Source organism: Artibeus jamaicensis, unplaced genomic scaffold (genome assembly GCF_021234435.1).
Source record: "Artibeus jamaicensis isolate MK-2021 breed Jamaican fruit bat unplaced genomic scaffold, CSHL_Jam_final contig_1127, whole genome shotgun sequence".
NCBI classification, from domain to species: Eukaryota; Metazoa; Chordata; class Mammalia; order Chiroptera; family Phyllostomidae; genus Artibeus; species Artibeus jamaicensis.
The window spans coordinates 1,519,829-1,535,793 of NW_026521219.1; the positions used below are offsets into that span (position 1 = coordinate 1,519,829).

General features: G+C 40.5%; 1 protein-coding gene across 3 annotated transcripts in view; it reads left to right on the forward strand.

Moving 5' to 3' along the window:
* The first annotated feature begins 452 nt into the window (after positions 1-452).
* Positions 453-15,965, forward strand: part of KCNQ5 (potassium voltage-gated channel subfamily Q member 5) — a 505,983-nt gene continuing 490,470 nt past the window's right edge. The window contains exon 1 of one of the 3 annotated variants that reach the window (XM_053664043.1): positions 453-1,299. In XM_053664043.1, coding sequence (XP_053520018.1) covers positions 905-1,299 — 395 coding nt within the window. In that variant the 5' untranslated portion in view covers positions 453-904. The remainder of the gene's footprint in view (positions 1,300-15,965) is intronic. The other 2 variants (XM_053664048.1, XM_053664050.1) reach the window with 2 other exon arrangements.

A 15,965-nucleotide genomic window follows, 5' to 3' on the forward strand; every position in this document is an offset into this window, starting at 1 on the left:
CTTGCTGTCTGATGCTGGGATGGAAAGTCACAGCCTGCAAGCTGGAGCGAGCCTCAGGGAGATGCCTGGTCCCCGCCTCTCCGTGTCGGCAGTCCTGTCCTGCGGGGTTGCTCACTGAACTGCCTGGGACTCGAGAGCAGTGCGGGACACCAGAGCCACTGTCCGGAGCGTCGCCCCGCGCTCCGGCTGGGGACTAGTCAGTCCCGAAGGGCAGGGCAGGGCAGGGCAGGGCAGGGCCGTTCCCGCTCACACACCCGTTGCAGAAGGATGGCAGGACCTAGCGCTGCAGAGTAGCGGCGGGAGAGAGCAGCGATCTGCATCTTCAGTTTCTCCTCTGGGCACGAGGCTGACTTAACCTTCCGGACAGCTCCAAAGCCCCAGAGAACCGAACCAAACTCGCGCCTCGGAGAGGGGGCTTTCGAGCCCCGTCCTCTCCGGGGGAGGGAGGCAGAGGCAGCCTGGGCGTGGAAAGTGGAGGGAAAGAAGAAAGGGGGAGCCTGGGGCTGGTGTGCGCGCGTGGGAGCGCGCCTCGGAGCGCCCCGCACTACCCGCTCCCGCCCTGGGGGGCACTTCGTTAGGAGGGAGTGGTAGCCACGGGAATCAGAGGGAGCGAGAGAAACCCTGTCAAAGTGACGCCCCAAACAGGTCCGGATCGCGAATTCGAAGCTACAGGCTGCTGCTAGAAATTGGGACTCCTCTTCCTCCTCCGCACCCCCCACCTCCGCCCCGGCCCCGAAGCCCCAGCGGTTTGCGAGCTGCCGGCTTTCCCGCCCCCGACTCGGAGGTCGGGAGCAGGAGGCCCCGGGTCAGCCGCGGCTTCCTCCCAGAAACCCGCCAGCGCGCTTGCGGCCGCTGCCCCCGGCGCAGGGACAGGCGCCCCCCTCGCGGTGCCCGTGGTGATGCCATGCCCCGCCACCACGCGGGAGGAGAGGAGGGCGGCGCCGCCGGGCTCTGGGTGAAGAGCGGCGCGGCGGCGGCGGCGGGCGGGGGGCGCCCCGGCGGCGGCATGAAGGATGTGGAGTCCGGCCGGGGCAGGGTGCTGCTGAACTCGGCGGCCGCCAGGGGCGACGGCCTGCTGCTGCTGGGCACCCGCGCGGCCGCGCTCGGCGGCGGCGGCGGCGGCCTGAGGGAGAGCCGCCGGGGCAAGCAGGGGGCCCGGATGAGCCTGCTGGGGAAACCGCTCTCGTACACCAGTAGCCAGAGCTGCCGGCGCAACGTCAAGTACCGGAGGGTGCAGAACTACCTGTACAACGTGCTGGAGAGGCCCCGCGGCTGGGCGTTCATTTACCACGCGTTCGTGTGAGTACCCGAGCCCCCCGCGCGCCCCCTGCCACGCCCGCCTCGGGTGGCCCATGTGCCTGGCCCCCTGGGACGCGCTCTCCGCGCCCACGCCCTGGCCTGGCGTGCGCGCGCGTCCAGACACACACGCGCGCGCATAGACACACACACACACACACACACACACACACACACACGCACACACGCACTGCGCGCACACGTGGTGGCTTTTATTTCTTTGCACGTGTTTATGATCTTCCTCCTAGAGCCTTCCACCTCTTCCACCTTTACAAACTGAACCTTCTATCCGAGCACACCCAATAAGCTGTCTGGCAGTTTTAGGCACCAGAGACTGGAGCCAGGCAGACCTGGGACCTAAGCTGCTCGGATAATTGAGAGCGAATAGGTTCCGAGATACGTAAACTTCAACCGAGCGGGGCGCCTGAGAGCTGGGAAATGTACAGGGAGGACGCGTGCCCGTAAGAGGCTTGTGAGACTTTACTGGCGAGGTCAGGAGGTGATGGCGGGGTTTGACGGGTGGAGAGAGTCCTGGGGGCGGAGCTGGGGAAGCTACCGCTCGGTGGGGAGAGCAGCTCGGTTTTAAGTGAGCCCGGAAACATGCCTCGCCACCACCAACGGAAAGTCTTTCCGTGCATGTGGTCCTTCCTGCCACAGAGGTGGCCAAGGTCTGAAAGAGGCGAGCAGGCCGGGGCAAGGTGATGCTCCCAAGAAAGTGGTAGAGGACAGGGGGGAGTCCGGGGCGCTTGGGCTCGGACCAAAGTGCAATAGTAGATGCGCCACCCAGGACAGGGGTCAGACAGTGGGTTAAGTGGATATTTGTGGCGCTGAGTCCAAGACAGAGAGAGAGAGAGAGAGAGAGAGAGAGAGAGAGAGAGAGAGTGAGTGTGTGTGTTAAGTAAGCCTTCGCCATCTAGCAGAGAATGCTTAATGAGAAAATGATTGGAAGCAAATGTTTATTTTTCCCTTAGGCATTTAAAACCTTTCAGTGGCTTTAAAGTTTACTACTGTTTTTCCCACAAGGTCCATTCATTCAGTCTCCTGTTCCAGCTAGGTTTATCTGGACATTTAAAAGTAGTTTTTATGCTATTACAACCTTTTAATTCTTCCTTTTTCCCTCTTTTTCTGTCTCTACTTTTTTTTAGTTCTTTTTTGTTTTCTGCTTTTTTATGTTAAAATAAAATATAAAGATGTCAGCCTTAGAGAACCAGTAGAGAAAGCCGCGGTCCCCGATACTTCCCTGTTTCTCAGTACATCGGTTTTGAACACATGAAGCAGGTTTCTTTTAGAAATGAGGCATGCCGTCCAGATATAGCTCTCACCTGGGACAGAGGATCGGCACCAAGAGGAGTTTTTTTTTAAATAACAGGGAAGAAGGGGCTGGTTTTGTAAATCTGTAAACCTGGAATTTGACCACGTAAGAGTCAGGAAATTGGTGGAGTCTACAATCTGTGGGGCTCTGGTGTCTGGAAAATTTTACAGTCTCAGATTGATGTGAACATGTAGCATTAGGTGGAATATTCCAGCCAACTTTCCATCTTACAGTATACACAAGAAGACCGTTGTGTTGCATTATTATTACATCAAAAGGTGTAACTTTTATTATTCATTTATGTAAGTAATATCACATTGATTTAGGTGTATTTACTGTAACAAATGATAGACATAGTGAAACACTACTGACACTTTTCATGTTCAACCCCTCCAAGTTGATATATAATTAATCCTATTAACTAGTGAGCCTGATAAATTATTTTGACCTGACAGGATCTACTAAAACATTGAGCCATAATGAGCCATAATGATCTGTGCTCAATATGGTAGCAAAAGATATACTGTGTGGATAGTGACTTCTTTTACAAAAAGAGGATGTTCAAAATATCCACAGTTTTGAGTTTACATCATGATGCCATTTATGGCCTTTAATTTTTGGTAAATTATGTTTGTATGTTCAGAGTGGGTTAGAGACAAACTTTGTTGGTACTCATACTTTACATGTCCTATGTGATGCCTTTGAACCTGAACGAACCCTTTTTGTAATATAACATTTGTCCCCAATATGTTCGTGTTTAAGAAGTTTTTATGGCCTTACAGAATTTCTAAATTTTGACAAATGATTTTTGCAGGAGATTCAAGTTTGAATAATTTTCTGTTCACTAGGCTTAATCTACCTATCAATGTCTTTAGTGGTAGATATGAAATAAATTAGGTAATGTTCCGTGTGATGTGCTACTGTAAAGGTCGGTATTACACATTTCTGGAGTCTGCAACTGCAATGCTTGAGCAATTAAATAGTAGTGCTAGGTCCACAGTAACACGGAGAGGGACTGAATAGTATTTTCTGGGAGGATTGTGCAACTGTAGGGGACCCTGGGGGACAAGCCATCTTTGGAAATTGCTGTTTATAATTTTGAATAATGAGCTTTAGAATAGCTGTGCTTTATATATTAAATTAATAAAGGAAAGTTACTTTGAGCTGTGAGTCTAACAAGACTATTAATAATAAAGGAAATTATAAGAAAGCTATTTCTAGAGGGGTGTAATTAACTAATTCTCTGCCAGCCTGGGAATCCCCAAATCTTACTTTAATAACAGTTTTTGTAACACATTAAGGTTCTTGCCAAGAACAAGTGCACTGTGATTAATGAGATACTTCAGGGATGAATTTACTTGGTAGACCCAAGTTTTCACTGCCAAGAAGCAAGAAAAGTATGTTTAAAGTTCTGTTTTAGGTAGAAAATTATTTGTTACACATGCAAAAATCATTATTATAATGGTATTATTTAACGATGTAAGATGGTGTCGAGTGTGTATATCCTAGCCTAGTGATGAGATGGATGGAAAGAACAAGAGATAACCTACTTCAAATACTTGCTTCCAATTTATAAATTGGTGTAGATTACAGAGTCCACTCCCCTGTCATTCTTTAAGATTTACCAGACAGCTATGTTTTCTGGTTTCCTATTTCCTGTTTTCAGCTATTCTTCAGTTTAATAGACGAGCTATTCAAATATGAGGTGAGAGATTTCTTTGAATCTTATTCTTCTATTTTTAATCACTCCTCTTTTGTAGGGAAAGTTTAGAAGAAGAATAGTGGTAGCAGAGGGACACATGATGGGGCTCCACATATAAATTTGCATCAATGCAGCGAATGTGTTTCTGAGAAATAGCATGGGAAACAGTGTGGCAGACGAATGACAGTGTGTCTTTGCCTAGTATAATGCCATGGATTGGAATGTACAGATATTTTAAACTAGATGAAATAATCCAGTCACCCAAGCTGGGAACCTGGAACTCACCCTTAATGCCTTCATCTTTCTCAGATTGCTCCCAATGACCATTCAAATGACCATTAAATTCTGTGTATTCACTGTCTAAATATTTTTCAAATCTATTCCCTTTTCTCCTTTGGAACCTCTACTAGCTCTCTCTGCTTCTCAATGTCTCTCCATTGGATTATGTATAATATTCTTTTATTGAATCATCTAGCGTTTGTTCTCAGCCTCCTAGCTCTGTTTTAAGACAATAATGTTCTCTCTAAAATGCAAATCTCATCATATCATTTCCTCAATTAAAATATTTCCATGACCCTTCACTGTCTATTTATTTATTCATTCATTTATCCATCTGCAAACATGTGAGTGTCTACTATGTGCTAATTCCCAATTCATAAGGCAAAAGCCTCCATTCTCAAGAAGGGAAAAGACTACACAAGGGAATGATTCCAAGCTCATGAACAAGTATGAAGTGATGTTATCTGTATCATTACAGAGAAAAGCACAAAGTCTCAGGGGAAAACAGAGGGAAGTAGAGATGAAGGCAGAAAGGTAAGCATAAGCTTCAAAGAGGAAGTAAGGAGTGAACTGTTTTGACAAACGAGTAGTTAATTTTTAGGTGCAAAAAGCAAGGGAAAATGAGCAATCCTGGTTGAGAAAACAGCTTGGGCAAAAATGTGGAATTGTGAATCAACACAGTAATTCTGTTAAGTATTTGCAGGATGAAGATAACTATAAGAAAAAAAGAGTAGAGAAAAGGCACACATACCTGAACTTGTATGACCTCAGATGCTGGCCATGGAATCTGGTCTTTATCCTGTAGGCAATAGTGATTATTGAATGGTCATCATCAAAAGAATGGTATAATCAAATACAAACTTTGGAAAGATCTGCCGTTTGGTAAATTGATTGAAGGGTGCAAAATGGATTCAGTATGGCTTGGAAAATGATGATAGCAGTTGTTCAAGTTTTCCATACATTCTTGTATTATTTTATCCATAAACTCATTATATAAATGTCTGTTGACTATCTATTGTGTGTCATGGACTATTCTAAAAAGATTAGAGATGATTATCTAAGGAGCTCAGGCAGTGGGAACAAGAAAGAGTTTAATTAGAGAAATGTCATGGAGGTAGAACTGGCAGCAGTCTCATGTGGAATGTGAGAAGGCTGATTCTGACTTGGGTGATGTGGGATGGAGGCACCCTAAACCAGTACAATATGGGACAAAAGACAAAGGTCACATTTTTGGGGGCAATATAATGAAATTAGATTCAGACTTGTTGAGTTTCAGATGTTTCGAAAACATTTAGGTGGAGATTTTAAGTGGTAAAAACACAACTGTGAACCAAGTACATTTGGTCTTTTTCAACTGGAGGCATTTTTTGAAAGTTAGAGAGCACTCAATAAAATATTTTCAATGAATTAATGCATTTACAAATCTAAAGCTTAATCTATATGTATAGATTAGATATTCATATCTAATATGAATTGGAAGCCTCTACCAATTACGGTGAAGTGATGTGTGGTAGAATGAATGAGATAGCCCAGAGATGAAGAGTGTTGTGGATATTGTGGAGGATAGAGTCTGGGGAATACCAGCATGAACCGGTGAATGGAAGACTAAGTTCCGCAGAAAAACTCCACACAACAACCGGAAAACCAAGGAATAATCTAGGAGACCTTATTTTCACAAAAGCAAAGGAAGGAGTTTGTAATCTTCAGCCTCCAGTGCCATAGAAAGGACTAGAAGAGGCATGTGAGATTTCATTGGATTGGTCCTGAAAGAGGTCATGGATGGCATTTACCACAGCAACTTTTGTGGAACTCTGAGGGTTTTAAATGTGATGTGAGTGGATTAAGGGTGTTAAAAGTTGGAGAAATAGAGACAGTGGTGTACATTACACTCTACATTCCTTGGAACTGCTCATGGGACCCTTCACAACATGGCCTCTGCCTGTCTTTCTCACCTCATCTCTATTTACGCCCCGAGCCCCAGACTTACCATCCTGTGTCTTCCTGCCGTGCTTCTACTCACACTCTTCTCTTGTTTTCTTCCCACTTCTTTTACTCTGGCTGTCCAACTTCTACTGTGTTTTCTTTTTTTTCAAAACACAATTGAAGGATCACTTCCTCTTGGGCTTCTATCCCCTACCAGAAGGATTTAGGTACTCCTGGTCTCAGGTTCCATTCCACTCTAGGAATGTCATTATAGTGCTGTTTGCTCCACTCTTTGGTCACTGTGTGCTACTTGGTCTGTCTTCCCCACAGAAAGGTGAGTGCCCTACACAGAAAACATACTTATCTCTGAATCCCAAGCTCCTAGCATGATGCCTTGTATCTAGTAGATCTGTAATAAATGCTGGCTTAATGGGTAAGTAAATAATGTTCCTTGGAAGTTTTACATAGAAGAATTTTAGAATGAACCAAAGCTGAAGGAACTACCAAGTCTTTTTAAATTTTCTTGGAAGCTACTGGTAATTCATTTAAGGGGAAGAAGGTATGGGGCTAGAAGTAGGAGACCATTTTTTTGCTTCCAACTTCTCCACTAATTAGCCTTGTGACTTGGGATAAGTCATCTCACCCTTTCGAGTCTTCATATATTTATCTCTGAAATGGGCACAATAGTGTCTGTGATCCAGCCAGGATGATAGAAGATACTGTGGATTGTCTAAATGCAATAAAAAAAGAGGAGTATCTGTAATAAGAAGTGATCTTTTTATTATTTCTCTTCCTTAATCTCTGAGCTACAGGGCCACCTCCTAACTGGTCACTTTAACTTTACTTCCAACTCCTGGAGAGGTTTATGCTACATAGTAGCCAGAAGGATCTTTCTAAAGAGTTAAACAGAAAATATCACTCATGTACCTGGAGGAGGAATCTGCTTATTAACACCTATCTTTACTCAATTCCTTCAAGTCAGGGCTTCTCTCTGTCTTGTTGTCTGCAATCTCATCAGCACTCAACAAATAATATCTGCCACATGGAAGATGCCCATGCACACAGATTGACTCACTTACTGATACTCCAAATCTCCAAAATATACTGGTTTCCAGGTGGAAGATAAAATTTTACTGTTGACCACTCTTTGTCAGGACTCAATTAGACCCCATAAATTTTATATATATATATATACACACACACACGAAAATGTATGTACGGAAATACACATTTCCTCTGAATTAAGTCTATAGAAATTGTTTGCATTATATTTTTGCTTCTGCATTCCTTAAAAATCATTGGTTTATTTTAGTGTAGAGAGGCCTTATACAAGTTATACTGCTTTATACCTTGCTAACATAAAATGCTGTTTGTACCCTTCAAATCTACCTGTTTCCCAATATATAAACAATTCTATAGTATTTGACGATCATATTATAATTAAATATCTTGAAATATTTAATTATTAGTTAAAACTAATTAAATTAGTTAATTGGTTTTAATTAACTGTTAAATTATTAGTATGGGAATATGATGCCCTAAAAGAAATAAAACATAAGAAAAAATATTTTAAAATGGAATGAAGTCTTGATACGAGAAACCCTATAAACAAGGAAGCCAGCAACCTTTTTATTGTTGCTTCCAAAGAAGTGGTGCCAGTTTTAATTTTTAATTGCAAATGGCTCTTTTGGCAGATGAAAATGCCAGGAGAGCACGTTTTTTCCTAACTCAGTGGTGTGAAACTACTTAAAGTCCAATTGTTGAACAGCCATAGCTCATAGTTATGTTTAATGATTTGTAGCTGTTTCAATTTTAATTTCCTTTTTCCTCAATCATTTACAAGTATTCTATTTGAATTTTTATTTGGTTGCAACCTAGGAGATAGATTGGCCACACAACTGCTTTTTTAAATAATTATTGGAATTCTTTGATTGGTCTCAGAGTTTCAGGTGATCCTTTGATTTTTTTCTCATCGGTTTGCCTGAAGAATGATTTTACTAAATATTACTGACATCATCTATTTTTGAACTTAAAAATAGTTTGAACTTTTCCTCTTATGTATATGTATCACATGTATGTGCACATATATTCCACACACACAACATACATACACTGTATTCTTTAACCGAGAATTTATTAGTGCAAATATTTACATTTACTTTATTTTTGCTCCTCTAAAAGTAAATAAGACATTTGAATAAAACATAAATTAAAAATAAAAAGAATCTTAAAGTTACTCTGGATAATATGGAGATAATGTTATAATTTGAAAGCTATTTAAATTGAAATGCATATGAAGAGATACACTTTTTACAAACTCAGCCATAGTGTTTGTTATTTCCATTTATAGTACCTGTGAGGTAATTCTAGAGTCTCTATTCTTCTTCAGTCAATGGCAGGCTGACCTTTTATAATGATCATGTTATAATTTCTCCCTTTTTAAGTAGTCAATTTAGTTTAATATTTAATTAACAGCCATATGTGTACCAGTTAATATGCTAGATGTGGGGGGTTCAAAAAAAGCAATGATGCAGACTTTGACTTCAAAGAAATTCCACTGGGGAATATGATTAGATTTGGATCCTATTACCAGCTTCACCTTTACCAATTTGATGACAATGACAAGTTGCTTCCAATACCATCCACTTAATCTGTAAAACAGGAATGATAGTATTACATCAAGCTTCTATAATATTATATATACATATATACGTATATAATTACACTTAACATGGTGGCTGTCATTAAAAATGGAAAGAAAAACACAGATAATGTGATAGAGGGTTGTATTGCTAAGTTAAAGGTCCAGGATTCTATCCTGTAGGTAATAGGTAGTCTTTGAGGTAGGCGGGGTTTAGGCAGGTAATAATGCCATTGAATTTTCATTTTAGATTGATCACTCTAGCAGCTATACTGTGAATGGTGGCATGAAGGGGACAAACTAGAGGTAGGAGATCCATCCATGTTGAAACTGTTGTTCCAACTTAGGCAAGATGTGATTAGGACTTAGATTGGGGCAATGGGAGTATAGATGAAGAAAAAAAACATGGCAATAGAATTGAAGTGTATTAGTGAGTAAGTGAATGTGGAAGCTGAGGAAGAGGGACAGATTTATTTCCTGATTCCTGGTTTGGGTGGTTAGCTACATAGTGGGGCCAATACCTGAGGTCAAGAATACAAGTGGAACACAGGTTGAAGGGAATGTTGGGGACAATAAAATGAGTTTACTTTAGGAGATGCTGACCTTTCAGTGACTGTGGCACTTCCAACTACTTATGTCCAGCACCTGTGGATGAAGATTTAAAACATGTAAAACTACAGACAGATAAAACCACAAGGAGAGTGTGTAAAGAGACAAGCAACAGCTCAAGGATGGAAACCTAAGGAATACTAACATGTGAAAGGTAAGTAGAGAAGAAGGGGAATGAAATGGAATAGACAGCAAGATGCAAAAAATCACCAGACAAAAATATGATCAGATGTCATGGAAACCAAGGATATTGAGAGAGTTTCAAAAAATAGTTAACTGTGAAATGCAGACAGTGGGAAAGAAGATTGTTTATCACCAACAATAGTCCTCAATTATTGATTTTGTGCTGGACATTATTCTAAATGCTTCACACACATTAACCCTTAATCATCAGAATAGCCCAATGAGATATTATTAGTATCATTGTCTCCCTTTAACGGATCAGAATACTGAGGGAAGATGAGGTTCAATAACTGGTCCAACTTCAACAACTGAGTTAATGGCAGAATAGGGCTTTAACCAAGGCAGGTTGCTCTATGTTCTCAGCCATTATATATTTTTGGATGATACCTGTGGGACCGTGCCCCCCTTCTATCATAGGGATTACATAAGTACAAAAAACTACTTTTGAGTCTAGTGTAGCTTGGGCAATATAGTAAATACAGTAAGTCCTCACTTATCATTGTTGATAGAGTCTTGGAAACTTCAACTTCAAGGAAAATGATGTATAGTGACACCAATTTTATTATAATCTAATTGACATAATCAAGAGTTAAGTTATTGTGTATATTTCTGGTCATAAAAGCATCACTAAACTTCTAAATAAAGACCCAAATATTTCTAATATTAAATATTGAAATCAATGTGAGTTATACATACACTTAAGAAAAGTTAATGACAACAAGTGAGATAATTATTTTCCAAGCCACTTATTCCATTTCAGGGTCTTGGGTAGCTGGACCCCTTCCTGACAGCTCAGGGCACTCATCCTGGGTGGGAACTCATCCTGGACACAATGCCTTTTTTTCACAGGGTGCACTCACACACCACCCCCAACACATTCAGACTGGACCAGTGTAGTCATGCCAACCAGTCCACCTCATGTGCACACGTCTGGGATGTGGGCAGAAACTGGAAGGAAATATACAGAGACATGCGGAGAAAGTGCAAACTCCACAGACAGTGGCCCCATCTGAGTGAGAATCTGTTTTTTTTTCTCACTAATGTTATAATAAAATGACATTTTCCATGGACCTACCTATGGTACATGTAAATATTTGTTAAAAATAAATAATAATTAATATCCTGTATGGCCTAGTATCAGAGAATTTCATATATATGGAATGTTTGTTTCTCTGTCATCAAATTATAACCAGCTGATGTTCTAATTTGTCCATAAGTTTTTCTGGATAGGTCTGGTTTATTTCCTTACCTTTATTTACCTTCCATGGCCTTCATTATATTTGGGCCATGTATTTTAGCCCTTAATTACATTTTGCATTGTGTTGTAATTAAATTGCTAGTCTAATTCTTTACAAAAAACATTGCGTTTAAAGAAACCAAAGTACTCTTTTCTTTTGTGTCTTTTATGGCAACAATTCAAGGTTTTTGTTCTAATTTCTAATCCAAATTCACCTAGCTTATTGCTACCAGGGGGACCATTTGAATGTTACAACTTTTTTTTCCCCCCAAACAAGACTTTCCTTAAGTTCTCTTGGTTTAAATTGTGGAGCAACTTGTATTGAGGACCCAAATCACTATAGCAACTTCTTAATACCGTTTTCTGTGAATGTTAATTCCTAATTTATACTCTTATTGCAGAATACCTAAAATTCATTTAAAAATAGCAGAAATTACTTCATTTAAGTTTCATAATGGCTAAATATAGAATCATTTGCTCCAAATTGATTTTACAGAATTTTCTTTCTTTAAATGAATAGATAAGATACTCTTGTTTTCTTCACACTAATATAAATATGTTCCATTATCCTTCATGCCTCCTTACCTCCCCTCACACATGTATATTTTTCTGGACATTTCTTCCTTTATCTCTCTCATTTGTCCTGTTGTTCTCCCTTTCCCCAATTTAATCACTCCTAGTTGCTTTTTGTTGTTGTTTGTTTCTTTCTTTTTCTTTTGCATCTGTCTTTCTGGAATGGTGTTTCTCTTCAATTCTACTTACCATGTTGTATAATTTGATGTCTCTTCCTCTTAAAGTGGTCTTCTCTTAATCAAGAGATGCACTGACCCTGTAATTGCTTACAAGCTCCAAGATTGCAGGACTGGGCCACCTAATTTACACATCACATTGCAGTAATTAACGGAGGCCTCTGAAAGGATGTAGGGGTTAGAGAACCCTACTTTTCTTAGAGTTTTAGTTAGGCTCAGATTTCTTCAAAAATAAGAAAGTGGAGGCTTAAAATTGCTCTGAAGTGTTTTAATACTTGTTTGTGTATTATTTCTGAAATCTGGGGCTACTCAGATTCAGTGAATAATTCTTAAAGGATCCTATCTTCCATTTTGGAAGTTGATCACTATATACAGTTGAGGAATGCATTAGAAATTATTTTTATTCTAGATGGAATTGTTATAGAAAAGGGTACATTAAAGATGTTTCTATAATAATTAAAGATGTCTAAGTATGTTTATAATGTAGTTAAACAGCAGTTAACCTAAACACATTTCTCACATAGATTGTTGTCATTGTTTGGAGTTTCCTTACTCTAAGAACAGTGAGCCAAGAAATAAATCTATAATTTGGCTGCAAAGAGACATAGTTTTCCTGTTTAATTGGGAGAGCAAAGCATGGACTCAAAATGCAAGTTGTCATAAGACTACATATGAGATAGAAAATCACCTGTATTTTTCCAAAGCATAAACCTTTTGAATGCTATTCCCATAACCTTTTATAAAATGGGAACCCAGTTTAGGGAGCCTATTTCTCCAAACCTGTTTCTTTCACACCTGACTGAATCTAGGCCTGGATGGAACTGAGCATATAGGTCGTGCTCCCCACATTTGGGGTCATTGGATACATTTCTAGGCTTTCTGATTTGCAGAATGAAGACACGATTCTTTAATGTTTGTTCAATAACCTCCCCTCATGCTATATAAGGCCCTGAGTAGGAACCACAGGGCTGAATGAAAATAAAAAGCAGTTTTCTCAGAAATTTTTACTGCAGAAGGATATTCATTACTATTTACTGAGCTACAAAGACCATCTTTCTTTGAATTGACTTAGGATAAAAGCAAAGGTTGACCCTTCTTCAGCAACATTTAGCTATTGCTCCTATTGAAGGCATTTACAAGGTGAACTCCAGGATCACTGTATAGAGAATTGCCGATTGCTAGTTCTCTTGACCCCTTGGGAAAGTCTGGACCAGGGTGTCCAGCTGCCTGGGCAGGTGGGCATTCTTCTCAGGACACTCCCACACAAAGACCAAACCCAGACGTGCCCACTGATCATAGTAATTTCCAAATAGCAGTAATTAAACTACTTAAACTAAATTTCTAGTTAATAAAACATTCTGAGTATGCTTAATTTGTTCCAAAATAGTTTTTAAAAATAGAAAAGAAACTAATGCTTCTTTATAATACTTTTGGGGTATTATTTTCCCCCTCCCTAAAATAGCTTACAAACAATAATGTATCAAAGGGCCATTTTAATCAAATAAAATGCTTGTTTATTTTCAGTATATACTCTAAGCTTCTAATAACTATCAACTTTTTTATTCTAGTAGATAGAAGGAAAATATTATACTCCACCTTTCATGGGGCTTGGAATTTATTCATTCACTCACTTTTTTTCTTTCTTTCATTCATTCAACATTTGAGTGCCCACCATATATGCTGCTCTTGGAACACTGTAGAAATACTTCTTTCCATTTGATTTTGATTTACTCTCTTCAGGCTTGTGAAAAATAGCTCTTTTCTTCAACTAGAGAGTGGTACTTCAGAGAGAAGATAAGGTCAGTGAGTGTCAGAATGTTTGTTCATTGTGATCCCTAAGGTACTCTTGTTCTTGCTCCTTCAGATTACAGCCTAACCCTTCCGATGTACTTTTGAAGTCAATAGGTAGTCTGGTTAAGGAATTACAAGGTGAGATTAAATTAGCTTTAAATTTACCATGTCAGATGATAAAATGCTATAGTAGTTTTGTTTTGCTCCATCAAATGGACAAGGCAAAGAAGTTGAATGGCAATACAAAAGGATTTGGGGGAACCCACTTATAACTCTCAAGAAGGGACCTTGAACCCCATGGGCACGTGTTCTTACTCATGCCATCCTTGGCAGTTAGAAAAAATGAGAGTCACTTTGTTTAGGAGCAACATTTTTACCAAGCTTGAACATTCAAATTGGTATCCAAAATTTTTTTCCTAGAAAAAAGCCAGGTAAGTTCATTTACATTCAGATCCACCAAGGGGAAAACCCAGTGAGATACTTTAGAGTCAGCCCAAATGAGCCAGGTACCCTAGCCACAGTCTTACTTCATTTCAGTCTTGCTCTTCTCAGTGGTCTTGCAGACCTTCCAAGTGTAAGATAGAAGGTACATGAAAAAGTGAAGTATTTGGTCATCACATTTTTGCCAGTCAGGTGGACTTCTAGACAATCATTCAGACCACCAGTTTGACTTGGCCGTACTTCAGTGGCCCATTATTCCCTTCTGTCAGTAGATGGGAATAGGAGTCATTTCGCTGAAAATGGAAGTTATCTTTAGCTGGAAAAATTCTCATAAATCGTTCCAGAGCTTTTGCTTCCAGTGTTGAACTTGATGGGTTACTTTAGAAATTACTCTTCCCAAACTAATTGGGTCATGCTGCCGAGAGCCGTTTTCCAGACCTAGTGGGTATAGAGTTTTATTCCGGGCTTCAGGGCAGGAAGTGAATAATAAAAATAAATTTACAGATGGAACTAAATGAGATCGCCTAGACAACCTTAAACAAGAATAGTCAAGAAACTGTCACATTGTACTGGAAAAAACAGAATTCTTCTAAATCAAGAGTAGATACCATAATTCATAATTGTCATCAATGAGAGATCATACATTTTTCCTCCAAAAATGGTTAATGGCAGTTACATGAATTTTTTGTGTGTGTTTTGGTATGTCGTTGGTCCAAAGTCCCATTCCACATTACAATCTTAATATAGATTTCCAAAGTACATGATAACACATTTAAAAGGTCTATTGCCAATGAATCTGTTGTATTTTTTATACTTGCTTCAAGAGCCACATGTAAAGGTGGTTACATGTTCTGGAATGGTTACTCCAGAACAAGTGTCTGGGGTGGGGGGTGTGGGGGACAGCAACATAGCATGACAAGGACCTGGCCAGGACAGTTAGTCCTGGCAATATGAAGGAAGAGAGAATAGGAGAGAAAAGGGCAAGTGGCAGTTCTTAGTCCTCGATTAGGGTCTGGTAGACCAAAGAGATGAAAGAGTCAACGTTTTCAAGGTTCCAAGCAAAAGTGACAATGACCCAGCAGAATTTGCTTAATTCTGGTTTTTGAGAGAGATCAGATAGACAAGTTGACATGTAACCTGGGAGGTTTGGGAAAAAAAGACAGAAGGTCATCAGTGACCAATGAGGTGATGGATGAAGAAATAATAAAGGTGTCGAGGGAAGAAGCTAGGGAGAGAGGTTTCATGAATACTGATATTTGGGGGAAAAGAGGAGAAAGGGGTTTGTGACAGAGACAGAAACAAAAAAGACTCGGGTAATACAGAATCCACAGGAGGACTAAGTAAGTCTCAAAGCAGAATGCAAGGGGATGACAGGATTATGAAGAACAGAAATGAAGATGTACGTGTAAAAAGAATCAATAATGAGGAAAGCCGGGTTAAAGGAGGAGGGGCCAGTCCTAGAAGAAAACTTGAGGGTCTAGGAGTGAACTAGCACTGTGTGGTAGGAGGACATCCCCTACCACAGGGGAAAAAATTCTCCCAGATAAAAGGGCCAAAATAACTCACCAGCTACGTAGTATGCTGGCACAGCAGCCTCTCAGAAGGCACCCCTCAGGTGAGGGTGCTTTGGAAAGTATGACTGGAATGAGGACTCCAGAAGAGAGAGTGGTAGTCAGACAGCCTCCTGTGAGAGCAGGAAAATCTGGTTTGAAAGCAATCTTGCAGTCCCTTACGAGAGATGCTGATAAGTGCAAAGCAATTCTGAACAGTTTGAGATAAGGCACCAAACAGTACTTGGAGAG